This window comes from Vigna umbellata, chromosome 1, assembly GCF_029865625.1.
Source record: "Vigna umbellata cultivar VRB3 chromosome 1, Vumbellata_1.0, whole genome shotgun sequence".
Taxonomy (NCBI): domain Eukaryota; kingdom Viridiplantae; phylum Streptophyta; class Magnoliopsida; order Fabales; family Fabaceae; genus Vigna; species Vigna umbellata.
In genome coordinates this window covers 86,618,085-86,643,257 of record NC_142165.1, presented here as the reverse complement: position 1 = coordinate 86,643,257, position 25,173 = coordinate 86,618,085, and the positions used below count along the sequence as shown (strand labels likewise).

The 25,173-nt window shown below is 33.2% G+C and overlaps 4 protein-coding genes across 5 annotated transcripts; 3 read left to right on the top strand and 1 right to left on the bottom strand.

Annotated features, from left to right (window-relative positions):
• Positions 1 to 3,987: 3,987 nt before the first annotated feature.
• F3H (flavanone 3-hydroxylase) lies at positions 3,988 to 7,816 on the top strand. The gene is made up of 3 exons (XM_047295002.2): positions 3,988 to 4,514; positions 6,776 to 7,204; positions 7,297 to 7,816. Exons 1-3 carry the CDS (start codon positions 4,149 to 4,151, stop codon positions 7,597 to 7,599), a joined length of 1,098 nt encoding a protein of 365 aa, XP_047150958.1. The 5' UTR covers positions 3,988 to 4,148; the 3' UTR covers positions 7,600 to 7,816.
• A 3,590-nt stretch (positions 7,817 to 11,406) lies between these two features.
• On the top strand, positions 11,407 to 20,534 carry LOC124822904 (calcium-dependent protein kinase 28-like). Of its 2 annotated transcripts, XM_088104583.1 has the most exons (13): positions 11,407 to 11,579; positions 11,671 to 11,997; positions 12,144 to 12,274; positions 12,421 to 12,462; positions 14,550 to 14,661; positions 14,768 to 14,846; positions 15,015 to 15,184; positions 15,376 to 15,502; positions 18,643 to 18,758; positions 19,051 to 19,158; positions 19,281 to 19,343; positions 19,573 to 19,743; positions 19,968 to 20,534. In XM_088104583.1, the coding sequence occupies exons 2-13, from the start codon at positions 11,692 to 11,694 to the stop codon at positions 20,124 to 20,126; spliced, it is 1,584 nt and encodes a 527-aa protein (XP_087960709.1). In that variant the 5' UTR covers positions 11,407 to 11,579; positions 11,671 to 11,691; the 3' UTR covers positions 20,127 to 20,534. The 2 variants fall into 2 exon arrangements, with proteins under 2 accessions (XP_087960709.1, XP_047150957.1); XM_047295001.2 differs by having other exon boundaries at positions 11,407 to 11,992.
• Positions 20,535 to 21,533: 999 nt separating this feature from the next.
• LOC148206678 (uncharacterized) lies at positions 21,534 to 22,074 on the top strand. Its single transcript, XM_088116520.1, has 2 exons — positions 21,534 to 21,746; positions 21,814 to 22,074. Exons 1-2 carry the CDS (start codon positions 21,534 to 21,536, stop codon positions 22,072 to 22,074), a joined length of 474 nt encoding a protein of 157 aa, XP_087972646.1.
• Positions 22,075 to 23,124: 1,050 nt separating this feature from the next.
• LOC148206677 (uncharacterized) lies at positions 23,125 to 24,893 on the bottom strand. Its single transcript, XM_088108507.1, has 3 exons — positions 24,396 to 24,893; positions 23,737 to 24,311; positions 23,125 to 23,638 (listed from the first exon to the last, which is right to left on the bottom strand). Exons 1-3 carry the CDS (start codon positions 24,891 to 24,893, stop codon positions 23,125 to 23,127), a joined length of 1,587 nt encoding a protein of 528 aa, XP_087964633.1.
• Between the last annotated feature and the right edge of the window lie 280 nt (positions 24,894 to 25,173).

Genomic DNA, 25,173 nt, shown 5'->3' with positions numbered 1-25,173 from the left:
AGCTTGGACTGACGACCATCCATCGTCCAGCTTGAGGGGAGGCTATTGGGAATCAAATTGATTCCTTACTGTCAAGAAGACAGTAATTCAATGTATTCTGTTATGTTTTACGGTTATTAGGTTTTTAGGTTTTTCTAGTTAGTTTAACAGAGCTCTATAAATAGAGCTCTCTCTCTTTGTATACAGTAAGAAAGATAACATACATTTTCTCAGTATCAATACTTTACAACATCATATAATAAGAAAAGATAACGTTTTTCTTACCTCTCGAGTTGTCCTCTTCATCTTTGCCTTCTTCGCTGTCGTCAACCGCCGTCTCCTCCGTCGCCGATCTGCGCTGACGTCGCTGTTGCTTCATTGCCTGGAGAAGCTCTCAATCGCTCTGTTCTCTCTCTTCACACACTCGTTTCACACTGCTTGCGTGGCTTTTTCGTTCGCCCTACGCTTATCCACTATAAGCCATCATGGGCTGGGCCGCGGTCTTGCGTGTACAGTGCTGGGCCAATTCCAATAAAAACAAAAGAAAAAATAAAATTATCAGAAGGATATTGATTTTGTGTGGTGTATGAAGAATTAATAAGGAGACAGAGAAAAATGGTGATGATGCTGCAGTTTTTTATGAATTAAAATGAACTTATGTTTGTAAAAAGGATAATGATACTCTTTGACAACATTTTTTTGACAACATTTTAACAGCATCTACGTGTCATTATGTGATTGGTTCATGTTAGTGTTTGTGATTATTATTATTATTGATTATGGATTAATTTTGGATCAATCACAGAATGACATGTATATGATGTTAAAATGTTGTCAAAAAAATATTATGAAACTATCATTATCCTTGTAAAAAGGTGCTCAAATGAAAAATGCAACAGTAACAATTTTAAAATTTTAAAATTGCAATTTCAAATTTGTATAGTAACAATTTTTTTAAATTAAATCCTAATTCCATATTATAATTTAAATTATATTTCCACGTAATTAAATTATCTACCTCAACATATTTATTGTATCATCACATTTTAATGTCGTTTCTTATCACTTAAAAAAAACTTAATTGTTATGATTTTACAAATTTTAGGATTTAATTGAGATCATTTTTAATAAAATGATTCCTCAACAAATATAAGAATTAACCGATGGTTTAAATCTCAAATTAATTATGTATTAGTGTAATAGTTTGAGCTTATTGCCTTATAAAGGTATATGTAGAAGGAGCAAGTAGTCTATAAAAATTGTATGATAAATATTATATTACATAAATATTATATTCATATTTATATTTATATTTTATTATGATTTATGTTGGTTATGTAACGTCAGCATAGACTACAAACTTCATTATGAAAACTTGTGTTCCCCCTCCTTTTTTTAATTTAACACTGATAAATGAATTATTAAATTCAAAAATAAGTATGCGAATGAGTTAGGGAAAGTGGGTTAATATTTTTCCCAATATGATATGGATAACTTCGTGTGAAATGATTCTTTCTAAACCGGGTTAATGTCGTACTCTAATTACTAATAATAATCATAAATAAAAATGGTTGGTTTTATCTTTTAATTCTTGATGCAAATCAGAGCACAATTTATCCACTTTTTTCCTAATCAGAACTTACTTAACACATGGAAAAAATTACACACATAAAAGCATAACCATGCCTTTTTCTTTTGTTTTTGCACTAAGACACTATTCAATTTAAAGCATAAAAATTACAAAAACAAAACTTGATCTGTACACGCTTATATAGATTTTTTTTTCAAAGATTTACTTTAAATAGTACATTAATTATGGTAGTATTTGATAAATTTAATCACTGCCCCTATCAATTATGCCAAAGTATTATGCTAATTAATCGTACAATATTCTGTCATGAATAAAGGTTGACAAACAATAACCTAATAATTTGCCAACCGACCGATCTCCTGCACTGCATCTAACACTGGCTGGTTCTAGAATTCTAGTAATTTCTTTATAATTATTTTTGCATATATTTAGTATTATGATAAGTTTAGATATAAAAATAAATTTATTATTACGATAAGTTTAGATATATATTTCGAAGTAAATACAGCAATAATAATGTATTTTTCCGGTTTTTATGGTTTAGTTATAATCTTTACATTAGCTCTGGTTAATTTAGGATTGACACGACTAATGAAATAAACATAATAGACTGATATAAATTTTAAATATTAACAAAATAAAAATATTGATTTAATGGTAATACGCGTAACAAATACATTTTCTAGAATTTTACTACAATTGACAGGGATTACGCAGAAGACTGGGACAATTGGTAAATTGGGTTTATCGTCTAACTACGTGTTTGTCAACTTTTGGTTTTTCTTAAGGAAATACATTACACGATTAATTAGCAGTATAGTATTTAATCACAATCACCCCTATTATTAAAACTAATTAATTTATTTAATTTTATTAAACTTTAAAAAATTGTTATCAATATATCAAATCTACTTTCTCTGATAAGACTTCTATTTTTTTTTTTAATCATTATTCATTGTTAAAAGAGTACATTCATTGATAAACAGGAAAAATAAATTTAACACTATATAAACAAATATATAACGGGGTTTGCTAAGGCACGTACGTCTGCTTTTAAGTTGGTACATTTTAACAATGTGTACCGGATTTTAAAAAAAAAACCAAAACCCTTGCTCACCTCTCTCATTCCTCTCAACCCTTTCTCTTTCATCTCTCTCACTCCAACCTTTTCTCTGTCATCCCTACTATAGCACGAATTCAAAAAATCAGAAATTGTAATCCCAATTGAAAAAAATCAAAAACACTTGTCGTTAAACAATTTGTCTTTGTAAAGAGTACCTTTAGGCAAAGGTTTATTCAAGATCTCTTCAATTTCACCATCTTCACTAACCTCTCTAATTTCATCATCTACATATGTTGAATCATCATCTCTAAAAAAAACCCTCTAGGCCAACTATCAATTCCTTCGGATGTCATTATGCTTGTGAAAATTAGATGAAATTATATACGACAAAAATTATAAATTGAAAACTCATTATAAAATCATATTTTGTAAGAAATTGTTTAACAACGAGTGTTTCTGATTTTTTCCAGGCCAATTACCAATTCCTTTGATGTCATTATGCTTGTGAAAATTAGATAAAATTAGATAAGACAAAAATTATAAAATGAAAAATCATTATAAAATCATTTTTTGTAAGAAATTGTTTAACGGGAAATATTTTTGATTTTTTTCAGATCAATTACCAATTCCTTTATACTTGTGAAAATCGGATAAAATTAGATAAAACAAAAATTATAAAATGAAAACTCATTATAAAATCATTTTTTGTAAGATTGTTTAACGACAAATGCTTCTGATTTTTTGAATTGGGGCTATAGTAGGGATGAGAGAGAAAAGATTCGAGTGAGAGAGATGAAAGAGAAAGGGTTGAGATTTTAGTTTTGAGAATGAAAATTATTAAAATACCCTTAACCTTAACACTTAGAATCCATGATATATAAGGGTATTTTTATCTACTGAAACCCGGTACACATTGCTAAAATGTACGAACTGAAAAACAGGGCTACGCGCGTTAGCAAACCCAATATATAATACCTTATAAAAATATCACCAATCTATTTAAAATATGCTCATAATAGAAATAAAGAAAATATACAATTACGTTGGGTGATTTTTTTTTTTTAAAAACTAAAATTTTAGAAATCTACTTTTAGTGAAACTTTTCTTCTTAATCATAATCTTTTAGAGACGTTAATTTATTATAATTGGTACTTTTATAGTAGTATTTGTTCCTTAATTTGGTATAAAATAAGCTACCTAATAAAAATTAAGAATTAATGAGAATTATAAGTTAAAAAAAAAGTTAAAAGCATAAAAGAAGAAGCAGAGAGTTAGGTAAGGAACGTGAGAGAGACTTTAATGGCAGAGGCTAATAATAAATAAGCATAAACCGTAGGAAAGAAAGAGTAGTAAGTAGGAGCTACCACCACACTACGTGGACATGCTCTTAAACACCTCTCAATCTTCCATTCTCTTACCAATCCTTCAACCCTCTGCATTCTATTTAACCTTCTCTACACTCACAAACTCCTCAGTCCCACACCGCTCGCAACACACAAAACTCAGTTCACCGCCATGGCCCCCACAGCCAAAACTCTAACGTACCTAGCGCAGGAGAAAACCCTGGAATCCAGCTTCGTCAGGGACGAGGATGAGCGCCCCAAGGTTGCCTACAACCAATTCAGCGACGAGATCCCCGTTATTTCTCTCGCCGGAATCGACGACGTCCATGGCCGCAGACAAAACATTTGCGACAAAATTGTCCAGGCTTGCGAGAATTGGGGTATTTTTCAGGTTGTTGATCACGGTGTGGACCAAAAACTCATCTCCGAAATGACTCGTCTCGCCACCCAGTTCTTCGCTTTGCCGCCGGAGGAGAAGCTTCGCTTTGACATGTCCGGTGGTAAAAAGGGTGGCTTCATTGTCTCCAGCCATCTCCAAGTAACCTTCATTCTTCATTCTTTTGACACACGAACTTTTTATTTTCTGTTTATAAATTATGTATTTTAATATCTGTTGTCCAAATTATAATAACTGAAACAAATTCTATATATATAAAAAAATTGAAAAACCTTATATTTCAATGTAAAAAATAAACTTTTAGTGGATAATAAAGGGGATAAATATTTCTTTAAATTTTATTTCATTTTTAAATTAAATATATATTTATTTAATCCATAAATTAAATATATATTTCATCCACGTATGAATGACTATATGATATACAAAATTTTATACTGTATTATAGTATAATCTCTACTTGTTGAGAAATATATTTTACATTATTTTCATAAAGATCTATAGTTTTTTTTAGCAGTATTTTTTTAATAGTGTGTTGTTTTATAGTATGCTTTTTGAATGGAATAGTGTGGTTTTTGGAAGAGTAAGTGTTTTTTAATAGTGTTATTTTTGAAGAGTATGTTTTACAATACTTTCATATACAATACATAGACAAAAATTAGATATATATTTAATTTAGATTAATTATATATTTAGTTCAAATTATTTTAAATGATTTTCGTATAATTTTTATATAAAGAATTGTAGGAATGAAATACATAATTTTTAAAAATAATTTATAGAAACATATTTAATATATGATAATAGGAAGACTGATGAAAAGAAAAATAATGAGAATAAATAAAATATTTATTTTTTATAATTCTATTGTTCTATTTATTAGTTATAATAAATAAAATGTTAATATTGATAAAATGTTAATACTGATTATAAGTATAATTGATAAATATGAATAATTATATAACACTTTTTTGTAATTTCTCTTCCCATAATGCAATTCCTTTTTTTTCTAAGAAAATGTAATTTTCGTTTGACATATGCTGCTGTCTAGACTTTCATGGGAAACAAATCACGCATTTCCGAGTTTTATCCAAAGAGAAGACGAATGATACGCGAAGTTTTATCAAACAAGAGAATGAAATTACTAAGTTTAACTAATGTTTTATAAATTTCATTATAGTTTGAGACTGATTTGTGAAGTCAAAAAACTTATCTCTTATTTAATGAGACGTTAACACTCTTCCAGATTCATGATGTTCATATTTTTGCTCCAATGATATTTTTTTTCTTTATTTTTATTCTTTCAACTATTTTGATACCTAACACCTGAATTATACTTTTTATAAGGGAAAAGGAAAATGATACTTGAACAACCATTTTTGACAACATTTAGACACGCGCACACATGTCAAAATCTGAGTGGTCCATTTTCATTTAATTTTTCCAACTGGACCACTCAGATTTTGACACATGTGCGCGTGTCTAAATGTTGTCAAAAATGGTTGTTCAAGTGTCATTTTCCTAAGGGAAAAATGCGTGTAAAATTTTTTTAGACGAAATTAATGATGGTGTACGAGATTTTTATCGGTAAATAATTGTTCATTTAATTACCTACAACAACTAGTAATTATGGTTCTATTAATTCTTAGGGAGAAAATGGTACGAATTGCGGTTACGAACACTTGCATCCTATAGTATAGTTTGCGCAATCTAAACTTAGGCTTAGACGCACTTTGGCCTTGTCTATTTGGCTTCATACAAGAACATTTTTTAAAAACCTTTTTAAAAAATTAAGAAGTTTAATATTAAAAGAATAAGTTAAATATATTATAGTCTTTATTTTTAAATATACAAAATTCCCTTTGAATATATAATATTTGTAGAAACATGTGAGAGCTAGATAGACCATTCATTTTCTTGCCCATGTGTTCCTATGCTCAGCCATGGAAAAATTTGTGCCCGTGATTTTGTTCTGAAAACGATTCTTTCTCATAACTATTCCTTTCTAGTTTTCATAATATCATGTTTCTCACTGTCATCTCATAATCCCATCTTTTGTACAGTTTTCCGAGTTAGTCTAAACTACTTTTTGATTGGTAAAAATTAATTCATTATAATTTGAAAATCGACTCATTTTCTCTCTCTTTAATACTATCATATTATAGTACATGATGAATAAAAAGTATTTCAATATTTAAATAATACAAATATTTATCAATGGTTTTCATTTTTTTTCCACCACATTATTTTACGAGTTACAATATGATTCATTTATTTTCTTTTTGTTTTTTTCGTAAATGTAAACAGCTAATAAAGGGTTTATCTTACGTCACTTTTTTCCGTGCATGAGTGAAATAAAGTGGTGGGTTTAAACGATGTGGGGTTTTTTTTGGACATGGTAGGGGGAGTCCGTGCAGGACTGGAGAGAGATCGTGACATACTTTTCGTACCCAATCAAAGCAAGGGACTATTCGCGGTGGCCGGACACACCAGAAGGGTGGAAAGCAGTGACTGAGGAATACAGCGAGAAGCTGATGGGGCTGGCATGCAAATTGTTGGAAGTGTTGTCTGAGGCAATGGGGTTAGAGAAGGATGCTTTGACAAATGCATGTGTTGATATGGACCAGAAGGTTGTGGTCAATTACTACCCCAAATGCCCTGAACCTGATCTCACACTCGGTCTCAAACGCCACACTGATCCTGGCACCATCACCTTGCTGCTTCAGGACCAGGTCGGTGGACTTCAAGCCACCAGGGACAATGGTAAAACCTGGATCACTGTTCAGCCTGTAGAGGGTGCTTTTGTTGTCAATCTTGGAGACCATGGTCACGTGAGTATATATTAATCATTGTATCATTGTATCTAAGTTCGTTTTCAAAGATAAAAGTTAATTTAATAATGCAATGGCGCTGATGCATGCAGTATCTGAGCAATGGAAGGTTCAAGAATGCTGATCACCAAGCAGTGGTGAACTCGAACCACAGTCGTTTGTCAATAGCGACGTTTCAGAACCCAGCACCAAATGCAACTGTGTACCCTTTGAAGGTGAGAGAGGGAGAGAAACCTGTGATGGAGGAACCGATCACTTTTGCTGAAATGTACAGGCGGAAAATGAGCAAGGATCTTGAGATGGCAAGGATGAAGAAGCTGGCTAAGGAAAAGCAACAGCAGGACCTTGAGAGGGCAAAGCTAGAGTCCAAGCCTTTGAAGGAAATTCTTGCTTAGTCTTCAAAGATACTATAAAATAATTATCATTTCCTACTAGTTTGGTGCTTTTAGCATTCTTTTAAGGGCCATGGATCCTCGTCTTTGTGTTTTTTTAATCTTTTTAGTTTGAACCTGTCGAGATGTTTTGTTGTCTTGTCTTTGTATCCTAGGATCCAAGGGGGTTTATGTACACCTCATTATATCTAAATGGAAATAAGTGCCACTGCTTGTATCACTCAAACCACCTTATTTTAGTAGAGGATTTAATTATATAATTTCATTTTAAAATCTTCTTAACTAAATTCTCTATTGTAAAAACTAATTCATTTTTTCTGAGCAATGTTTTAAATTTGAGTTATATTAATTTGAAACTAATGAAATTCCATTAATTATATCAGTTAACTCGTTGAGTAGAGATTAGTTATTTAGAAAATTAATTAATAGATACATATAAGACATTATAAAAAAACACAATCATTAAAAATATTCTTTAGTGATATCTTAATAACTAACATGACACACAAAATGAATTTGAAAGGTTTTTTGTGCCTTTATTAAGAAAATGTTAATAAGATGGTTTTTATTTCTTTAATTCATGGTTGTCTTCAAGGGACCCATGTAACTTTACAGAAATACAATACTTTTTTTAAATGCCATATGTGACGTTTGGGGGGAAAATCCGAAAATCATGAATGCACCCGAAAATTCCGTTTGATTATTTCATTTCTTTTATAAAATAATGTGAAAGAAATTGGTATATTTAGATGTTAAAAAATAAAGATATTAGATATGGAAACTGTTTGAATCTCAACCGCATACTGTACCTAACTCTCCACGTCCCATCGTGGCCTAATTAATGGATGCAATGCAACCGTCAAATTATAAATAAAAAGGTATGCATATTTGAAAGAAAGGTACAGGTGTCCCAAACGAAATATAGGATGATTGTGTTTCATATAGGATGACCCACACGACCCGACCTATATAGGGTGACCCGTTTCAAGTTTGATTCAACTTAATTTATATATTTTTTAAATGTTAGATTTAAAACTTTAAAACTTTTATTTAATTAAATAAATCAAGTTTCTGTACTTGTGAACAAATTTATTATGATAGGTCAGTATGTCTGTTTATTTAAATATAGTAAAATTTAATTTATAGATTACAATTTTACGTCTAATATTTTCATAAATTCAAAATTTATCATAAAAAAATGTTTCAGATAAAATATGGACTATTAATAAAACATATAATTTATTAAGTTTATATTTTATGATTGAGCTCTTAATTTGCTGATCTATCCATAATATGACCTAACTCTAGGTTTTATAAATGTTATTGCACATTAAATTGGTCTTTTAATAATTCTATACAAATAAATCATAATATATATATATATATATATATATATATATTAAATTGAAAAAAAATTAAGATTACATTTTTTAAATAAAATCAGATACTTTATAGGTTACTAATTTTTAAAAAATTAAGATTACATTTTTTAAATAAAATCAGATATTACATGTTGAATATTTATAAATGATTATTCTCTAAGTTTATGTCTTCATTTCTTTCAAGAGGATTTTGCAACAATATGTTTACATCAAAATTTTTTAAGAACATGCTTAAAATGCTCCATGCCAACAATTCATTTCATATGTGATGTAAATAATGATGATGAAAAACATTTTAAAGATAAACTAAAACTACATTTTAACTCAACATTTATAAGTGTACTATATGTCCGTACGACTAGTCATAAACCGCACGGACAAAGGATTAAACGTGTTACTACGGTCGGTCGATCATATGAGTGGACGACCAACTGGTCATAAACTTCAAAGAGCCTTAAGTACAACCTATAATCAACTTTATAGGTAAAACATACTTACCATATTTTGGGCTATGATTACAATTGTGCTAATCACAAACCCATATCGAAACCTATAAATATAAGTTTGATGTAAAGATATGAGTGATTGTATTTATTGCGAATTTAAAACTTTGTTGTCATAATCGATCGGACATATAACTAACTGGGGTGTCATATTGCTTTTGGTAGGTATCCACTTGCTTGGCTTGAAGTTTGAACACGAGGAACTAAGGATAACTTTGTAACGGAGACCTAAGCCAATGTTGGAGGATTGGAAGAAAAGTATGAAGAAGTGTTTTGATTGTGATTCTTGACCCACATCCAAAGCAGTAATAAACCTTTGTCTAACCACATTTTCAACATTGTATTTGAGAATAAGAGAATCTCAAATATATTTATATTCCTTGTAGAAATAATATACACTAAACACACTTTTAGATAATGTGTTAAGCTACGCGTGATAACATACCTTATTCAAATGGATTCAATATTCAATGTGCTTTGTAAATTTACTTTAGTTGAGTTTAGAAGTGGTAAGAGCAAAAATAACTTCATACTTGTCTAACAAGGTAGACACACATTCCTACTAGTAACAAAAGTTTTCACTAGTGAAAACTTCAATCTTTAAAATGTTTCAGAACAATTTTGCATAGATGGTTAATTTCATAAGATTGTAATAAAAAATGAATGTTAATACAAAAAATATCATTTCTTAAGATGTGGATGAGCATTGTCATATGTCGAGCAAGTTTATTGGGATATAATTTTTAAAGAGAGGATACCTATTTATAAGGAGTAAAGGCTTAACCTAAATGGTCCCATATTTTTGTGATTTTGTTAGGTTATGAAAGAAAATATAAACAAGATAGAGAAATGGACAATTATATTCACGGAACTTGAAAGTCAAGGTTTCTTATCATACATATAAGGAGAAAATTAACATGATTTGAACTAAACTATGCACAAGAAGTTCAAATAAGACCTATAATTTCATATGCGCAAGACATACTTCTTTTACTACCACGTATATATGAAGAATCATTGTATCTAAACCCTTTGAGAGTATATAATTTAGGCAATGTGTTATTATACGTCATTTATAATATTCACATTTCACAACATGAAGTTGAGTTTATTTTAAACTCTTCCTTAGAAAGATTGGTAAACAAAATATTATTTTAGAAATGATAGTTGAGGTTGTTATATAAATCATAAATTTAACTAAAATTCCTATTTGAAGAGCTCTTGCAATTTAAAATTAGAGTCATTGAAAAGAAAAATGCCTTATTCCAAAAACAATTATTACTACTCAATAATTTTATGAAATAAAGAATGCATAATAACTTTAGTTCATCGCATAAAATAAACTTTGTTTGGTTGAGGATAATTATTCATATATGATAATTATGATATTAAGAATAATATAAATGAGAGTAATAATACTAAATTTATTGAAACAATTATTTATTGTCATATTAAATTACGTAATAAGAATAATGCTAAATTTTTTCATTAAAATAATCAATTTAAGAAAGTTAAATTCTCATCTCTCACAAAAATGTTTTCATCCAAAATATAACAAATCATTTATGGAAAACATGCTAAGAATGTTAATTTTTGAAATGTAAATTAAGAGAGAGTTTAGTTTCTTGATATAAGTTTCCTAAAATCTAATGTTTTAAACAAACACTTCAACTTTAGTGGTTAAATTTTTTTAGTTATGAGGTTGTTTGAACCCATAATTTGATTTAACAAATCTTTTGAATTACTATTATTGCAGAGCCAACTTGTTAATATCTCTTTAAGCAAGTTTGAACTTTAATTTTCATAAATAAAGAGACATTGATTAATGTTGTTGACTTGTTATTACTATTTGTATAACGAAATACAATTAAATTAGTATATTTAAAGACATAAAAGTAGTATTTAAAGCTTGTTTAATTTGCATTGAAGGGGTTGATCGGGGACGGAGAGTTGATAGGGAAGGGGTCTCGTCCAGACCCCGTCCCGTTATCGCTCTCGTTCAAAGGTCCCTTTTGACCTTTCTTTCGCCCTTTTCTTCCCTTCTTCCTGTGCATCCCAGTTCACACCCGTCTCTTTCTTTGCCAAACGAATCACAAATGCAAGTGCTTTAATTACTATTATTATTATTATAGTTAGATAGATAGATATTTTAACTTTTTTAAAGCTCCTCGTGATTTTCATCTTTTAAGCGTGTTCGACCCTCTCCGACCATGGGAATTTGCTATTCCGCCACCAAAGTCAGCGGCTCCAATGGCAACGCCGTCACCGACAAGAAAAATCGCAAGCGAACCGCGAAGCCCGAGTCTCCGACGGCGGCGGCCAATCCCGAACGGCGCAAGGCAAGTGCGCGGCAGGTGCCATGCGGAAAGCGCACTGATTTCGGTTACGACAAAAATTTCGATACGCGATACACGCTGGGCAAATTGCTGGGACACGGCCAATTCGGTTACACCTACGAAGGAATCGACAAAGCTAATGCCGATCGTGTCGCCGTTAAGAGGATCGATAAGAGTAAGGTATTTTCGTTCATGTCATCGTCGTTTAAGTCATGACTCTTACGATTACGAATGAAAATTGATTGGAATTTAGTGCTTTTGATTCTTTGCTGTATGTAATGTTAGGAATTGATTTTTGATTTTTTGATTCTTGAATTTGATGGCAGATGGTTCAGCCTATAGCCGTTGAGGATGTTAAGCGAGAGGTCAAGATATTGAAAGCGCTCACTGGCCACGAGAATGTGGTTCAGTTCTATGATGCTTTTGAAGATGATTCTTACGTGTATATAGTTATGGAGTAAGTTGCTTCGGTTGCTGTTTCTTTTTTTGTTGCTCTGATTTTTCAGCACTTGAATATATTCTTGATTTGTGCTTTGGGAGCTCGATTACCAAATTGTGGTTTGTTTTCTTTCCATGTGATTTATATTTGTACGTGCTTCTTAGGTTATGCGAGGGCGGCGAACTGCTAGATCGGATATTGGCCAAGTAAGTATTGTTTGATTTTGGGTGTGATTGAAAGTGTTGGCTACTCCAGTCCCTTACGTTACACAACTTTTACTACAGTCCCTGACGTTGCTTAATGTTAGAAAATCATTCAGTTTAAGTGACAATTTACTGGAAAAGTACTTGATGAAACATCAATCCCTTTATTTGCTTCACGTATTAGCATCCGATACTTATACTCTTGAGTATTTCCTATACATATTGGTGAAGTATTCATGCCCTTAAAAATAGTGATGAAAATTCAACAACATACATGAGACATAGAAGAAGCATGTGTAATTAATAATTTAATATAGACATATAGAAGAACTGCTCCTTGATGAATAAAAAAATAGAAATTGTTCTCTTTATGGATTACCTCTAGAAAAGAGTGAGATTGATAGTATTTTTTCTATTTGTAGATAATATCAGTTAATAATTCATGACAGTGGTTTATACTCCTTTTTTTTTTAAATCTAATAATGTCGAAGAAGTATATCTTCTAATTTGGATTTGAAGAATTACAATTATATCTTTACCATGTTTTTTGAATTTTTGTGGACATCTTATATTTCTTACATATATTGTATTAGGGTTGAGCTTGGCCCAGGGTGGGCCGGATTTGTCATTGTTTTTACCCAACTCGAAATTTTGATTAGACCATTTATTTAAGTCCGAAAGATCCAATCAATACTCAAAATAGTTATACTATATAACAATTTTACGCTATGTATAGTTAAACCATAGAATAAGACAAAAATATAAAACTCAAATTAAGCTGCGTTTTATAAATATATATCTTAAACATAACAAATGTACTATAATTACAATATCAGGCTATACAAATATTCATTATCTATATAGTTTAAAAAACTTATATTTTTAAGAGAATATCAAAACAAAATGTGTTGTGACTACTCCCGAACTAGTCCTGGAAAATACATGGTATCTGTTTCCAAATTCAAACTCATCCGAATCAACTTCAGCTTGGCTAGACCAATAGTTTGGGTTGGGTCATGCTCACCCGCATGGTTGTCAAATTCGAGTTTACTATCTTAGAGAAAATGAGTTAACCAAACTCTTTTCTAAGCAAACTCGGGTAAACTCTTTGAACTTGTGGTATACTCACAAACTCTCGAGTCACGATGCGAGTTAACAAGTTTTGAAATCAACTCATGTGGTTTTTGTTTAATTTTTCCTGCGAGTTAACAAGTTTTGAAATCAACTCATGTGGTTTTTGTTTGATTTTTCCTCCCACGATGGCAATACTAAGTTATAATCAAATTATTTGAAGAAATTAACTCCAGTTTTCACATTAGGAACTTATGTTTTTATGAATTTATATATGATTTAGTCATCTAGTAACAAGTTTTGAAATCAAATAAAATGTATTTTATGTTTGACTTTTCCTCCTACAATGACTATATATTATTAGACTCAAATTATTAGAAGAAATTGACTCCATTTTGAATTATTTTCACATTAAGAACTTATGTTTTTGTGAATTTATACATGATTTAGTCATCTATCAAGTGTAATCTTATTTAGCACTAATGTACTATCGTAATTTATTATTGTGATTGGCTACTTTTCTTTATTATGAAGTGGAAATGTTGAATTATTGATGTATTAAGAGTATTATGATATGCATATATGTCATTAATAGACTTTTAATATTGCTTTACATGTTAGGTAAAGTCTTACTCGTTTGTGATTTGGATTTGAGTCAGTTTTACAAAAGCTCCACGAGTTTAGTTTGATTTTTGAGTTTGACTATCGTATCGTAAGTAGTTTTAGAATCATTGTATCAAATATATTGTATCTGATACATGTATAGTATTTGTGCATTATTTACCAAAGCTAATGAAACATTTTATGAAGTTGGGGAGTAAAATGAAAGTTCTGTAAATTCATGGACCCTTTTTCCTAGCACTTATAATCTTAGGGAGCCAAAGTGGAGCTTTACTCATTTTGGCTATGTGTAACTTCTGAATTTCTAAGTTGAAATTGCAAAACCAGGGCTAAGAATGATTTGTGAGTCTATGTTTATGTGTACCAGAACTTACTTCCTCTTCATTTGCTTCAATCAGGAAGGACAGTCGTTATACTGAAAAAGATGCAGCAGTGGTTGTAAGGCAGATGCTCAAGGTTGCAGCTGAGTGTCATTTACATGGTTTGGTGCACCGGGACATGAAACCAGAGGTATGGTCAAGCACTTTACATATCTGCCAAATTTGTGTGAAATGGTATTTATACGACTAGATGCTATATGGTGAATTTTTTTTTTTTTTTTTTCATATTCATGCAGAATTTTCTTCTGAAATCAACCAAAGAAGATTCACCTTTAAAGGCCACAGATTTTGGTTTGTCGGATTTCATTAAACCTGGTGAGGGAGAGTCCTCATTTGCTTGACCAATTTCTTTGTTTTTCTTGCCTTCCATTTTCTGTTTCGGAATTGTTCTCCTATTTCTTTGATTTTGTTACAAGGCATGCTCTTGCAATTTTTATTTGAGAATTATAGGTCTCTATTGCTGAAAACTAAAAAATCCTGCAGGAAAGAAGTTTCATGATATTGTTGGCAGTGCTTACTATGTTGCACCTGAAGTACTAAAACGCAAGTCTGGCCCACAATCAGATGTGTGGAGCATTGGTGTTATTACATACATATTGCTAAGTGGGAGACGTCCATTCTGGGATAAGACCGAGGATGGTATTTTTAAGGAGGTATAATACACTATTATCATGTAATTTTTTTTATTTTACCTATTTATGTGGGATTTGTTATCCATTCATGTTTCTTAATGACATTATAAGTCTGACCTTTACTTTAATTGTCCACGTAATTTTGAACATTTACAAAGGAAATAGCTAATAATGCTTTTGTTGTTGTGTATAATTTATGATCTGATATGCAGGTTTTACGGAAAAAGCCTGATTTCCAACGGAAACCATGGCCAACTATAAGTAATGCCGCAAAAGATTTTGTGAAAAAATTACTGGTAAAGGATCCTCGGGCAAGGTTAACTGCTGCTCAAGCTCTATGTATGTATCCTGTTGTTTTCTTACAATTAGAAGACTGTTTATTATGTTATTTGAGCCTTTAAGTGATATTTGTCTAAAATAAAAGTAGTATCAATGATGATATTAACTGTAATATTATTTTTTAGGTGGTTGTTCTGTATAGCACCTAAAATTTAGGCATTGAATATATAGAATTCAAAATGCACCCCATTTAAATGCTACTTTATTGTTAAAACTTAGAATTTTTAATTTTTAAATTAATGCTCTTAGAAAGTTTGTCTCCACCAGGTATGAAGTTATGTCTATAGCATGTTTTAACCAAAAGCAATAAAGTACTTGTAGATATACCAAATTGTGTTATGATTTCATTAAAAATGTTTGAAATATAGAAAACATTTCATTAACCAAATCCAAGTACATCCGAAACAATCATCAAAGGTATTAAAATATTTAAAACCAAAAGGAGTAACAGCACGGGAAGGACTCCTCAATCCTCAAATATTAGGTGAACTAAAAAAAAAATGAGACAAAGCTCAATTAATAAGACTACCAGGATTATACTAACAAACATGTTTTCCTGATTAATATGGCTCACAATTCAAAGTAAATGCTTTAAACTTGACACCATCTTTTGCAATTTTGTTTACTCAAGATGTCCTAATTGAGCATGAATCATCATTGGAGAGACCATTAATGCACATAGTGATGGTAATAGATAGAGATAGTGAAGACCATGTGATTCACATCCGATACCAGTCATTTGACAGGATATCCGATCCTGCACGATAACATTACTTTTAGTGAAGGTTAGGTTAATGTCAAGGGATTGGGTCAATCGGGCAATAGACAGTAAATTACAAAAGCAATTAGGGATATAAAGAATAAAGTAAACGGTAAGGGATGGGAAGGGTTGGGTAAAACTAATGTCGCAAACTTGTGTTTGTGAACCATTGGCAGTAGTTATAAAAGGAAAAACTGGCAGCTTTAGTAAAGGGGGAGAAAAGAGAACAATTATCAAATATGTGATCAATTGCACCAGAGTCAATAAACCAGTGACCAAGAGGAGGTGATTGAGAGAGACAAGAAGATGGATTACCAATACGTGCCACTGAAACAATGCTACTAGTGGATGGACATGTCTCACACCATTTGATATAATTTTCCAATGTTATTGAAGATTAATCAACCAAATGTAGGAGCATCAAGTGAATCATCAGTGGCAGTGGAATAGTTAGACCCATTCATCTTCTGTATAGATAAAGAACACTTATTGTCTCAGAATTATATGTTTTGTACATAACCTCACACTTGGTTAGGATAAACTTTTTAAGATGATATCAAAGGTTATTCTAATGAGGTTTGTTGGATTTATCATGCAACCCACTATTGGGTCCCTCTTTATTCCCGTACTCAATATTTTCAGTGTGAAGGAATGTGTTAGAGATCTCATATCAATTACTGATATGACCAAATTATAACATATAATTTAGATGCAAATTTTACTTTATTAATTCAGTTTTTTTTTTTTTTGTGTTAGTCTTAAAGTTTACTTGTAATAATCGCTAATATATAAATTTAGAATGATACCAAATATTGAATTCTACTGTGCAACTATATCTTAAAATTTTGCTTTTATCTTTTTTCACTAAGATCAATTTCCCTTTTAATGATAAGTAATTGCTCGGTTATTTGTATAATTTAATTTATACATATTGTCCTGTTGTTACCAAAATCAATTTGTCTCTGAAGGTTCACTTAAATTGATATCACTTAAATTGATATATGTAGCATTGCACTATGTTATCGGCCTGAGAAAAATATAAGAATTTGTTTGTGAGAGTTGGAGTGTAAGATATACCCGGAGCCATAGCTCTGAATTCAGCTTCTACACTACTCCTTGCCACCACAACCTGCTTCTTGCTTCTCCAAGTCACCAATACCTTGTAATTGGATCCTAACATCTCATGATTAGCTGTAGCCCTAAGGCCCACGTGGTTTAGCTGAACACTAGTACTGTGTAAAAACTGCAACATTGGTGACCCAAACCCCTAGTTTCAGGAGGCATGTTGAAAGGAGTCTGGTATTTATCGTGGCAAGGCCTTTGTTAGTTGATCTTGCTCTCAAGAAAGGTCTGGAGACTTCTTTTATAATAACCAAAACCAAACCTTTGTGCTCTCCATGTCGATATAGGCTATATCCTCTACCACTTTTGTTTGATGAATCTAAAGAACTTGATTCTCGTTATCAACCCATTAAGTTGCTATCTTTAAATAGGAAAGTTATACCTTACTCATGTTCGACTGTGCCCCATACCCAATTCTTCATAACCAGAGTGAATTATTGCAATTTTCACTGCCTCCTTATTCCATTCAGATGACTCTGAATTGCAGAACTGTATGCCTTCTTTGTCTCTTTTGTCTAGCTTCTCAAAGCCTGTGTTTTTCTTCCCTTACCGTAGTTTCAGTTTAATCACATTGATGTTATCAGGCATCTTATATGTGTGATATTAGATTCTGATGAATCCAGCTGCGCACCATGTTCTCTATTTCTTTGGTTATCTTCTCCAAGGATTCAATATGTTGCTCCATCTCCCCAAATTATGGGCCTGGTTAATTGGACAAGTTATTACAAACCTGGAAACAGAAAAAGGAGAATTTAGTGAGATTGAACAGAAGAGTATAGGTTCATGTTCATGAGAGAAAGGGGATGCAACTGTTCCTACAGCAGTGGTTGTTAATAAAAAAGACAAACTAAAAGGAGATATTTCAGTATATTTTGAACCTCTAACTGCTTTCTGTCCTAAGTGTTCAGCTATGCTAGTTTTTGCTGAATGAACTCGGCAGTTTTACTCAAGATTTGCTTACAGTTATATTGAGTGAACATGATCTATGGTGTTTCTGGACAGTGGTAATGCTATATAAACATCACTTTACATTATATAGAGTCTCAAATTGCTTTTGTGCCACTTAATTTAATCTAACTATCTTGCACTAAATGGAATGCAATGGCTCTGCATCATGTCTTTAGTGTTGTTCAAGTAGCATTATCTATTCACAGAATTTGCAAAGTAAGCTGTATTATTTTATCTACTATGCCAAACACTTTCTTAACTGAAGCTTTCCCTAATGTTTAACTGTTTTGATTAAAACTGATAATTCCAGCACATCCATGGGTTAGAGAAGGAGGAGAAGCATCGGAGATTCCTATTGATATATCCGTTCTTAGCAACATGCGGGAATTTGTGAAATATAGTCGATTGAAACAATTTGCACTCAGGGTAAGAGAAATTAGTTTTTGACTTTTTCACGACAGAAGGCATGGAACTTTTTAACATTCAGCTTTTCTGACAAGTGATTCTGTTGGAATATATGGAAATAATCATATTTTAGATTATCCTTTAGAATTAGTTTCCCTGTTTCTTTTTTCTCTCTTTGAATTAGTTACCATATTTCTTTATCTTATCAAGATTTGTTTCCTTAATTAGCTAGGATTATGATTTGTATAAGTAAGGTTAATGCTACTGGTTTGATGATCATATGAAACACATAATTTCAATAATTGCCCTGCAGGCATTGGCTAGCACACTTAATGAAGAAGAGTTGGCTGATCTAAAAGATCAATTTGATGCTATAGATGTGGACAAAAATGGTTCTATTAGTTTGGAAGAGATGAGACAGGTAGTGTTTAGTTTACTGGCTCTGTAACCAACTTAAATCTAAAGACATCACTTATCTATTGGTGACAGAATTATTCCCTTAAATATTTCCCTACTTTAGTCTAAAGGGAAGATTTTGTGCAGGCTCTTGCGAAAGATCTTCCTTGGAAGTTGAAAGAACCACGTGTACTAGAGATATTGCAAGCGGTTAGTATTTTGATCTTTTACAAGAAACACATGTAATTTTGTTTGCTGGCTGCTTCTTCTCAGCCTTTATTCTACGTTTAAAATTACGGAGTTTCTTTGGTAATTGATAAATTTTCTCTTACTTCTATGAAGATATATGTGCCTTCCCCAAATTACTCTTTTCCACTAATGCTGCTTTCTCATACTCTCTAGCTTGCAAAAATAGTATAATTCAATCTTGTGTTTTCAGATAGACAGCAACACTGATGGGCTAGTGGATTTTAGTGAGTTTGTGGCTGCTACATTACATGTGCATCAGTTGGAGGACGACTCTGGCAAGTGGCAGCAGCGGTCACAGGCTGCTTTTGAGAAATTTGACTTAGATAAAGATGGCTATATTACTCCAGATGAACTTAAAATGGTTGGTATCACAACTTTTGTGAATGCCCCTACACGTTTATAGCGAAACTCTCAAAAGGATTCAAAATAGTTATCTTTTAGTTTTTGCATCCTTAGAGTTTATGATTTTTTTTGGGGAGGGCTATCGCTTCTCAGTTTTAGGCGGTGCACATTTGTAAAGATAAACGTCTAAAACAATTAAGGTAACGTAGTTGCTATAGCTAATATTTCTTCTTGGCTTTTCAGCATACAGGCTTGAGAGGCTCCATTGATCCTTTGCTGGAGGAAGCTGATATCGACAAAGACGGAAAAATCAGCCTATCAGAGTTCCGTAGGCTTCTAAGGACTGCGAGCATGGGTTCTCAAAAGGTTTCAAGCCCAGCTGTGTATAAACGGAGAGTCTAAAATAGCGGTACTTCCGAGGCAGATAAATTTGGAGATGCACGTGGAGTTCCACTTTGTATCTTTTGTGTGACTGTGCTGAAGCTCTTAAGAAAATCTCTTCATTTATGCGAATTTTAATCACTCATCTGTGCTGACAACCTGTGAAACTCAAACTTCAGTTATTGACTATGGTATTCCCTTCACGGTGATTATGTCCACAATTTTACGAGGACTGCATCAGGACGTGTTTGGTAGAGTTTAAGTAGACCGTGCGTGGATTGGATTCAGGCATTGCGGTTTCAGCAGTATCATTTATGCGTGGATTGGCTTCATGTAATGTGTAACTATAAATAAAATCTTCTGGCCAAAAATGAAAAACAAAACACTATAAATGATCATGAAATGTGAATCAGATTCTGTTCTTTCTCACTGTTTTTCCTTCTCTCTCTTTTTTTTTTCCCTGCAGAAAGCGAATGCACCCTGTTGTTGTTGGTAGATACTAGTAAAATGATTGTATAAATTTGGTGTACTAGTTTGAATCGGAAATGTAATTTTGTACAGAGCTCTAAGAATTAGCGGGGAGTGGTGTTAACAATGTAGGATGGGGTAATACCGTAAGGGAGTGGTTGATGTCTTTGATGACTTGTGACAGGTTTGCTTTGGTAACATGCATTTTACGTGCATCTTTGGTTATAATGTCACTGGTTTGCTTTTGTACCACGATAGTAGTCTGAAACCGTCGAGTACACACGGACGAAAAAGTACAATTTTTTATTTTTATTTTTATGAATCATAGAAGTAACCTAAATATTGAATGATTAAATACGGTTATTATTCCTTATTATGTTTTTATTGGGAGTTATTGTTTAGGTTTAATGTCTCCGTAGGTCCCTATTTTGGTCATGAATTTCAAATAGGTCATCTTCATTTTCGGCGTATCAATTGAGTCATTGTTTTTGTAAAATTGAATCAATTACAGGCCTGCCGTTAATTTGGACAAACGCCCGTTACGGTATTGGTTAGGTGGCATGGTTGAGTGCAGTAACTAATCAGACGTGGCATTTAAAACGATTTTTGTATTAAATAATTGGTATGCACGTATGATTATTCAGTTTTGGGTAAGGGCATACTAGGAAATTTGAAAAAATTAAAGGCCAAGAGGTTTTAATTGACGAATGCACATGAGATTGGGGAAAGAAATTGAGGGTTTTTAATATTAGGGTTCGCGTGAGAGGCCAAAAATGGGATCCTAAGTTCGATCCAAAAATCAGGTGTATCTTTGTTCGATTCGAAGTGGGAGGGTGCGCGTTCTTTGTTCGATTCGAAGTGGGAGGGTGCGCGTTCTTTGTTGGATTCGAAGTGGGAGGGTGCACGTTCTTTGTTCGATTCGAAGTGGGAGGGTGCGCGTTCTTTGTTCGATTCGAAGTGATGGATAATGAAGTGCAAAAGTCGCATTCTTGTTCATCTTCGACATGCAATGGGTGGCGGAATCAAAACTGTGATGTCGTTTTTCGTGGTGGTGGAGTATCTACCATTGATGGTGTATCACCCCTTTGCCTCTGTGGAGACAAAACAGTGGTAAGAACAGCTAGAACTGCTAAGAACAGAGGGAAGCAATTCTGGAGCTGCCCTAAGTACAAGGTAAGAACGTGTAGAAGTAGGGTTTTGTTTGAGTGGAAAGTGGTTTTAATTTTTATTTTTTTCACAGACTGGACATGAAGGTGGTTGCAATTTCTTCAAATGGTGTTGTGAAGACGGTGATGACAAAAGCTATACGAATGTGAAGTGGGAAGAAAAACATGAGTCTTTGTCAAAGACAAGAGAAATGGGAGGTGGATCGAAGATGATGAGTGATTTGATTAAATCTGTCAACGTTGTGGAGAAATGGATGAAGGTGTTGACAGGATTGGTTATTTTGATTTTTTTACTTAATATTATTGTAATTTCAATATGGATCATAAATCCATAATGTAGTAGTGTTGATCGTATTCTTAGGAAGAAATTAGCCGGGTTTTTCGGTTTGTTAGGATGGAACTGTTTATGTATCTGACTAGATGTAGTAGTGTTTATGTATATGACTAGATGTGAAGGAATGAAGTTGTGTTACTGAAGTGATAAACATAATAAATTGAGGTTTTGGTTTAATGTAGCAGGTTTTAAGCCTTTTGAAAATTGTTTAATGTTTATTTTATTCACAGCAATGTTACATAATAATTAACGCTCGGTCCGGTCGTCCTACCGTGTGTATCGCTCGTCAAACGAGGTCCCTGTTCCCTAGCGTTTGGTTTAGTCGTCCTCCCTCGTGTACCGCTCGTCCACCTACGTCCGTGCTCAAGACCTTTCGGTGTGGTCGTCCTCCCTTGTCTAGCGCTCGTCCAACTACGTGCGTGCTGAAGAGCGTTCGGTCTGGTCGTCCTCCCTTGTCTAGCGCTTGTCCAACTACGTGCGTGCTGAAGAGCGTTCGGTCTGGTCGTCCTCCCTTGTGTAGCGCTTGTCCAACTACGTCCGTGCTGAAGAGCGTTCGGTCTGGTCGTCTTCCGTTGTGTACCGCTCGTCCAACTACGTCCGTGCTGAAGAGCGTTCGGTCTGGTGGTCCTCCCTTGTCTAGCGCTCGTCCAACTACGTCCGTGTTCAAGACCGTTCGGTCTGGTCGTCCACCCTCGTGCATCGCTCTTCCAACAACCTCCGTGCTGCAGACCGTTCGGTCTGGTCGTCCTCTATCGTTGTATATAAGACGTCCAAGAAGGAAATTGTAATATAACCAAAACATTGTAATACATCCAAAACAGTTCCTGGTCATTGACAAAATAGTTCCTGCTCATTGTAATATATCCAAAACATTGTAATACATCCAAAACCATACATAGTTGGCATCATTGTAATACATCCAAAACCATACATAGTTGGCATCATTGTCATTCATTAAATTACATAGCAGTAAAACAATTAACCTTGTTCCTTAGACTATTACATAACCAAAGTTCCTTAAACTTGGCATCATTGTCATTTATACACACATCTATAGTTCAGCTTCCTCATCATTCATACAGACTTCAGATAATTGCGATGATGGCATGATTGGTTCTTGGGTTGCTTTCGGGCAACGACTCCTGTTGTGCCCAACCTCCCTACATATCCCGCATCTCTTCCGCAAACCACCCTTGCTCACTCGTGAATCATCCTTTCTGATCTCCCACTGCTCCAGTCTTCTTTTCCTTTTAGGTCTTCCAGGCATAACCTTTTTCCTAGGAGGCATGACATCCGGATATGGTGTTAGGTCCCACATGTTGTTGCCGTTGATGGGATATACGATTGATGCATAGGTTTCTTCATAGGTGGACTTTAGAAAGCAAGCCGGAATGAACTGCTGGCCATTAATATTAAGAAACTTCATTGCGGCAAGGGAGTGACAACATGGAATTCCTGTGATGCTCCATCTCCTGCACGAGCATGAGAACTCGTCTATGTTTACAACAAATTTTTCTCCACTTTGGGAGACGTGTCTTACTTCAAACAGTTTGTGTGCTGACCAGCTATAAAGAAATAAAAAATTTAAATAACACATTTAAGTGTCTGACATAAAGTTTATCAAGGAATGAATAAACATTTATCAAGTTATGAAGAAAGTTACCTAGGTATCCAATTCTTGGTTGCTTGGGATTCCTTTGTAAATTTGACCTGGATCTTTGGACAAATTGGTCCTGAAAATGATTGTATCTTAGATCTGTTTTTTGCCCATCTTTGCATTATGTATACCCTAATTTCTTCCAGCATTGTTATGATTGGTTTAGTCCTGGTGTGAACCAAGACACTGTTGAAAGCCTCACTGATATTGTTGACCAATGTGTCACATTTTGGTGTTGGACTGAATCTGGACCTTGACCAATATCTACAACAGATGATATATGTTAAAACTGCAACTAATATGGACAAACATAAAATAATATACAAAGGGCAAAAATAATTAATACAAATTGTCAACCTTGGAGGGATGGCAATCAAATGCTTGAATGCGTCTTCATTTATATCTTTAATGTTTCTCATCTCCCTTTCCCAGTTTTGTGGATGAGTGGCAGTAGCTGCCCTCCACATCAGCTGTTTCAGATTTTTACCAGGAAACTTTTTCCTAAAGTTTGAATATAAGTGTCTGACACAAAATCTCTGGTCAACACCTGGGAGTAACTGTTGAATGGCTGGTAGTAGACCCTGTGGTGTTAACATAAATGATTTATCACCATATCAAATTAATGAACCAATATACGAAAGAAGCAATTTAAATATGATTATTACCTTTTGTTGGTCGGAGACAAAAGTAATTGAAGAACACACTTCTCCACCACCAAGATCATCAATCAAAAGTTCCAAAAACCACATCCATGAATCTTTGTTTTCGACTTCTACCACCGCATATGCAATGGGCAACATTTGATCATTTCCATCCCTCCCAACAGCCGTCAATAGCTCACCACCATACTTCCCTTTCAAAAAGGCTCCATCTAATCCAATTATTGGCCTACAGCAGACAAAACTGTCTTTGCATGCCTTCAGACAACAGTAAAATCTCTTGAAAATTAACTCACCCTCATTATTCTCAACATGGACCTTAACTGTAGATCCTAGATTTCTTTCCAACAACTCATGCGCATAATCATATATCCTCTTATATTGCTCATTAAAGGACCCATCAATTTCATTAGAAGCAATAGCTTTGGCTCTATAAGCCATAGACCTTGATATACCTATGTTCCACTTCCTTTGAACTTTTTCACGAATATCAACACCCTTCATCTTAGGATTTTCCTAAACTGTTTTCACCAACTTTTTGCTCAACCACTTGGCGTCAACTAACTTCAGGTTGAACTCCCTGCTGCATGTATGAATGTCTTTTTTAGTTCTCAGCTGCCATGATTTTACAGCCTCCATATAACCAAAGTATATGGTCCATGGGCATTCTCCTTTTGCACCAAAGCACTTCATCCTCAATCTTCTCTTGTCATTTTTTACAAACTTTATATTCCTCCCATTTTCCAAGGCATACCCTTTTACAGCATCTAAAATATCTTGCTTT

Coding starts and splice junctions, on each gene's coding strand:
- LOC148206678 (XM_088116520.1), top strand. CDS start 21,534: ATGGATAATGAAGTGCAAAAGTCGCATTCTTGTTCATCTTCGACATGC. Junction 21,747..21,813: donor GGAGCTGCCCTAAGTACAAG/GTAAGAACGTGT, acceptor TTTTTTTCACAG/ACTGGACATGAAGGTGGTTG.
- LOC124822904 (XM_088104583.1), top strand. CDS start 11,692: ATGGGAATTTGCTATTCCGCCACCAAAGTCAGCGGCTCCAATGGCAAC. Junction 11,998..12,143: donor AGAGGATCGATAAGAGTAAG/GTATTTTCGTTC, acceptor ATTTGATGGCAG/ATGGTTCAGCCTATAGCCGT. Junction 12,463..14,549: donor CTAGATCGGATATTGGCCAA/GTAAGTATTGTT, acceptor TGCTTCAATCAG/GAAGGACAGTCGTTATACTG.
- F3H (XM_047295002.2), top strand. CDS start 4,149: ATGGCCCCCACAGCCAAAACTCTAACGTACCTAGCGCAGGAGAAAACC. Junction 4,515..6,775: donor TTGTCTCCAGCCATCTCCAA/GTAACCTTCATT, acceptor TGGACATGGTAG/GGGGAGTCCGTGCAGGACTG. Junction 7,205..7,296: donor ATCTTGGAGACCATGGTCAC/GTGAGTATATAT, acceptor TGATGCATGCAG/TATCTGAGCAATGGAAGGTT.
- LOC148206677 (XM_088108507.1), bottom strand. CDS start 24,893: ATGAAGGGTGTTGATATTCGTGAAAAAGTTCAAAGGAAGTGGAACATA. Junction 24,312..24,395: donor TTGTCTCCGACCAACAAAAG/GTAATAATCATA, acceptor TTAACACCACAG/GGTCTACTACCAGCCATTCA. Junction 23,639..23,736: donor ACCAAGAATTGGATACCTAG/GTAACTTTCTTC, acceptor ATTTCTTTATAG/CTGGTCAGCACACAAACTGT.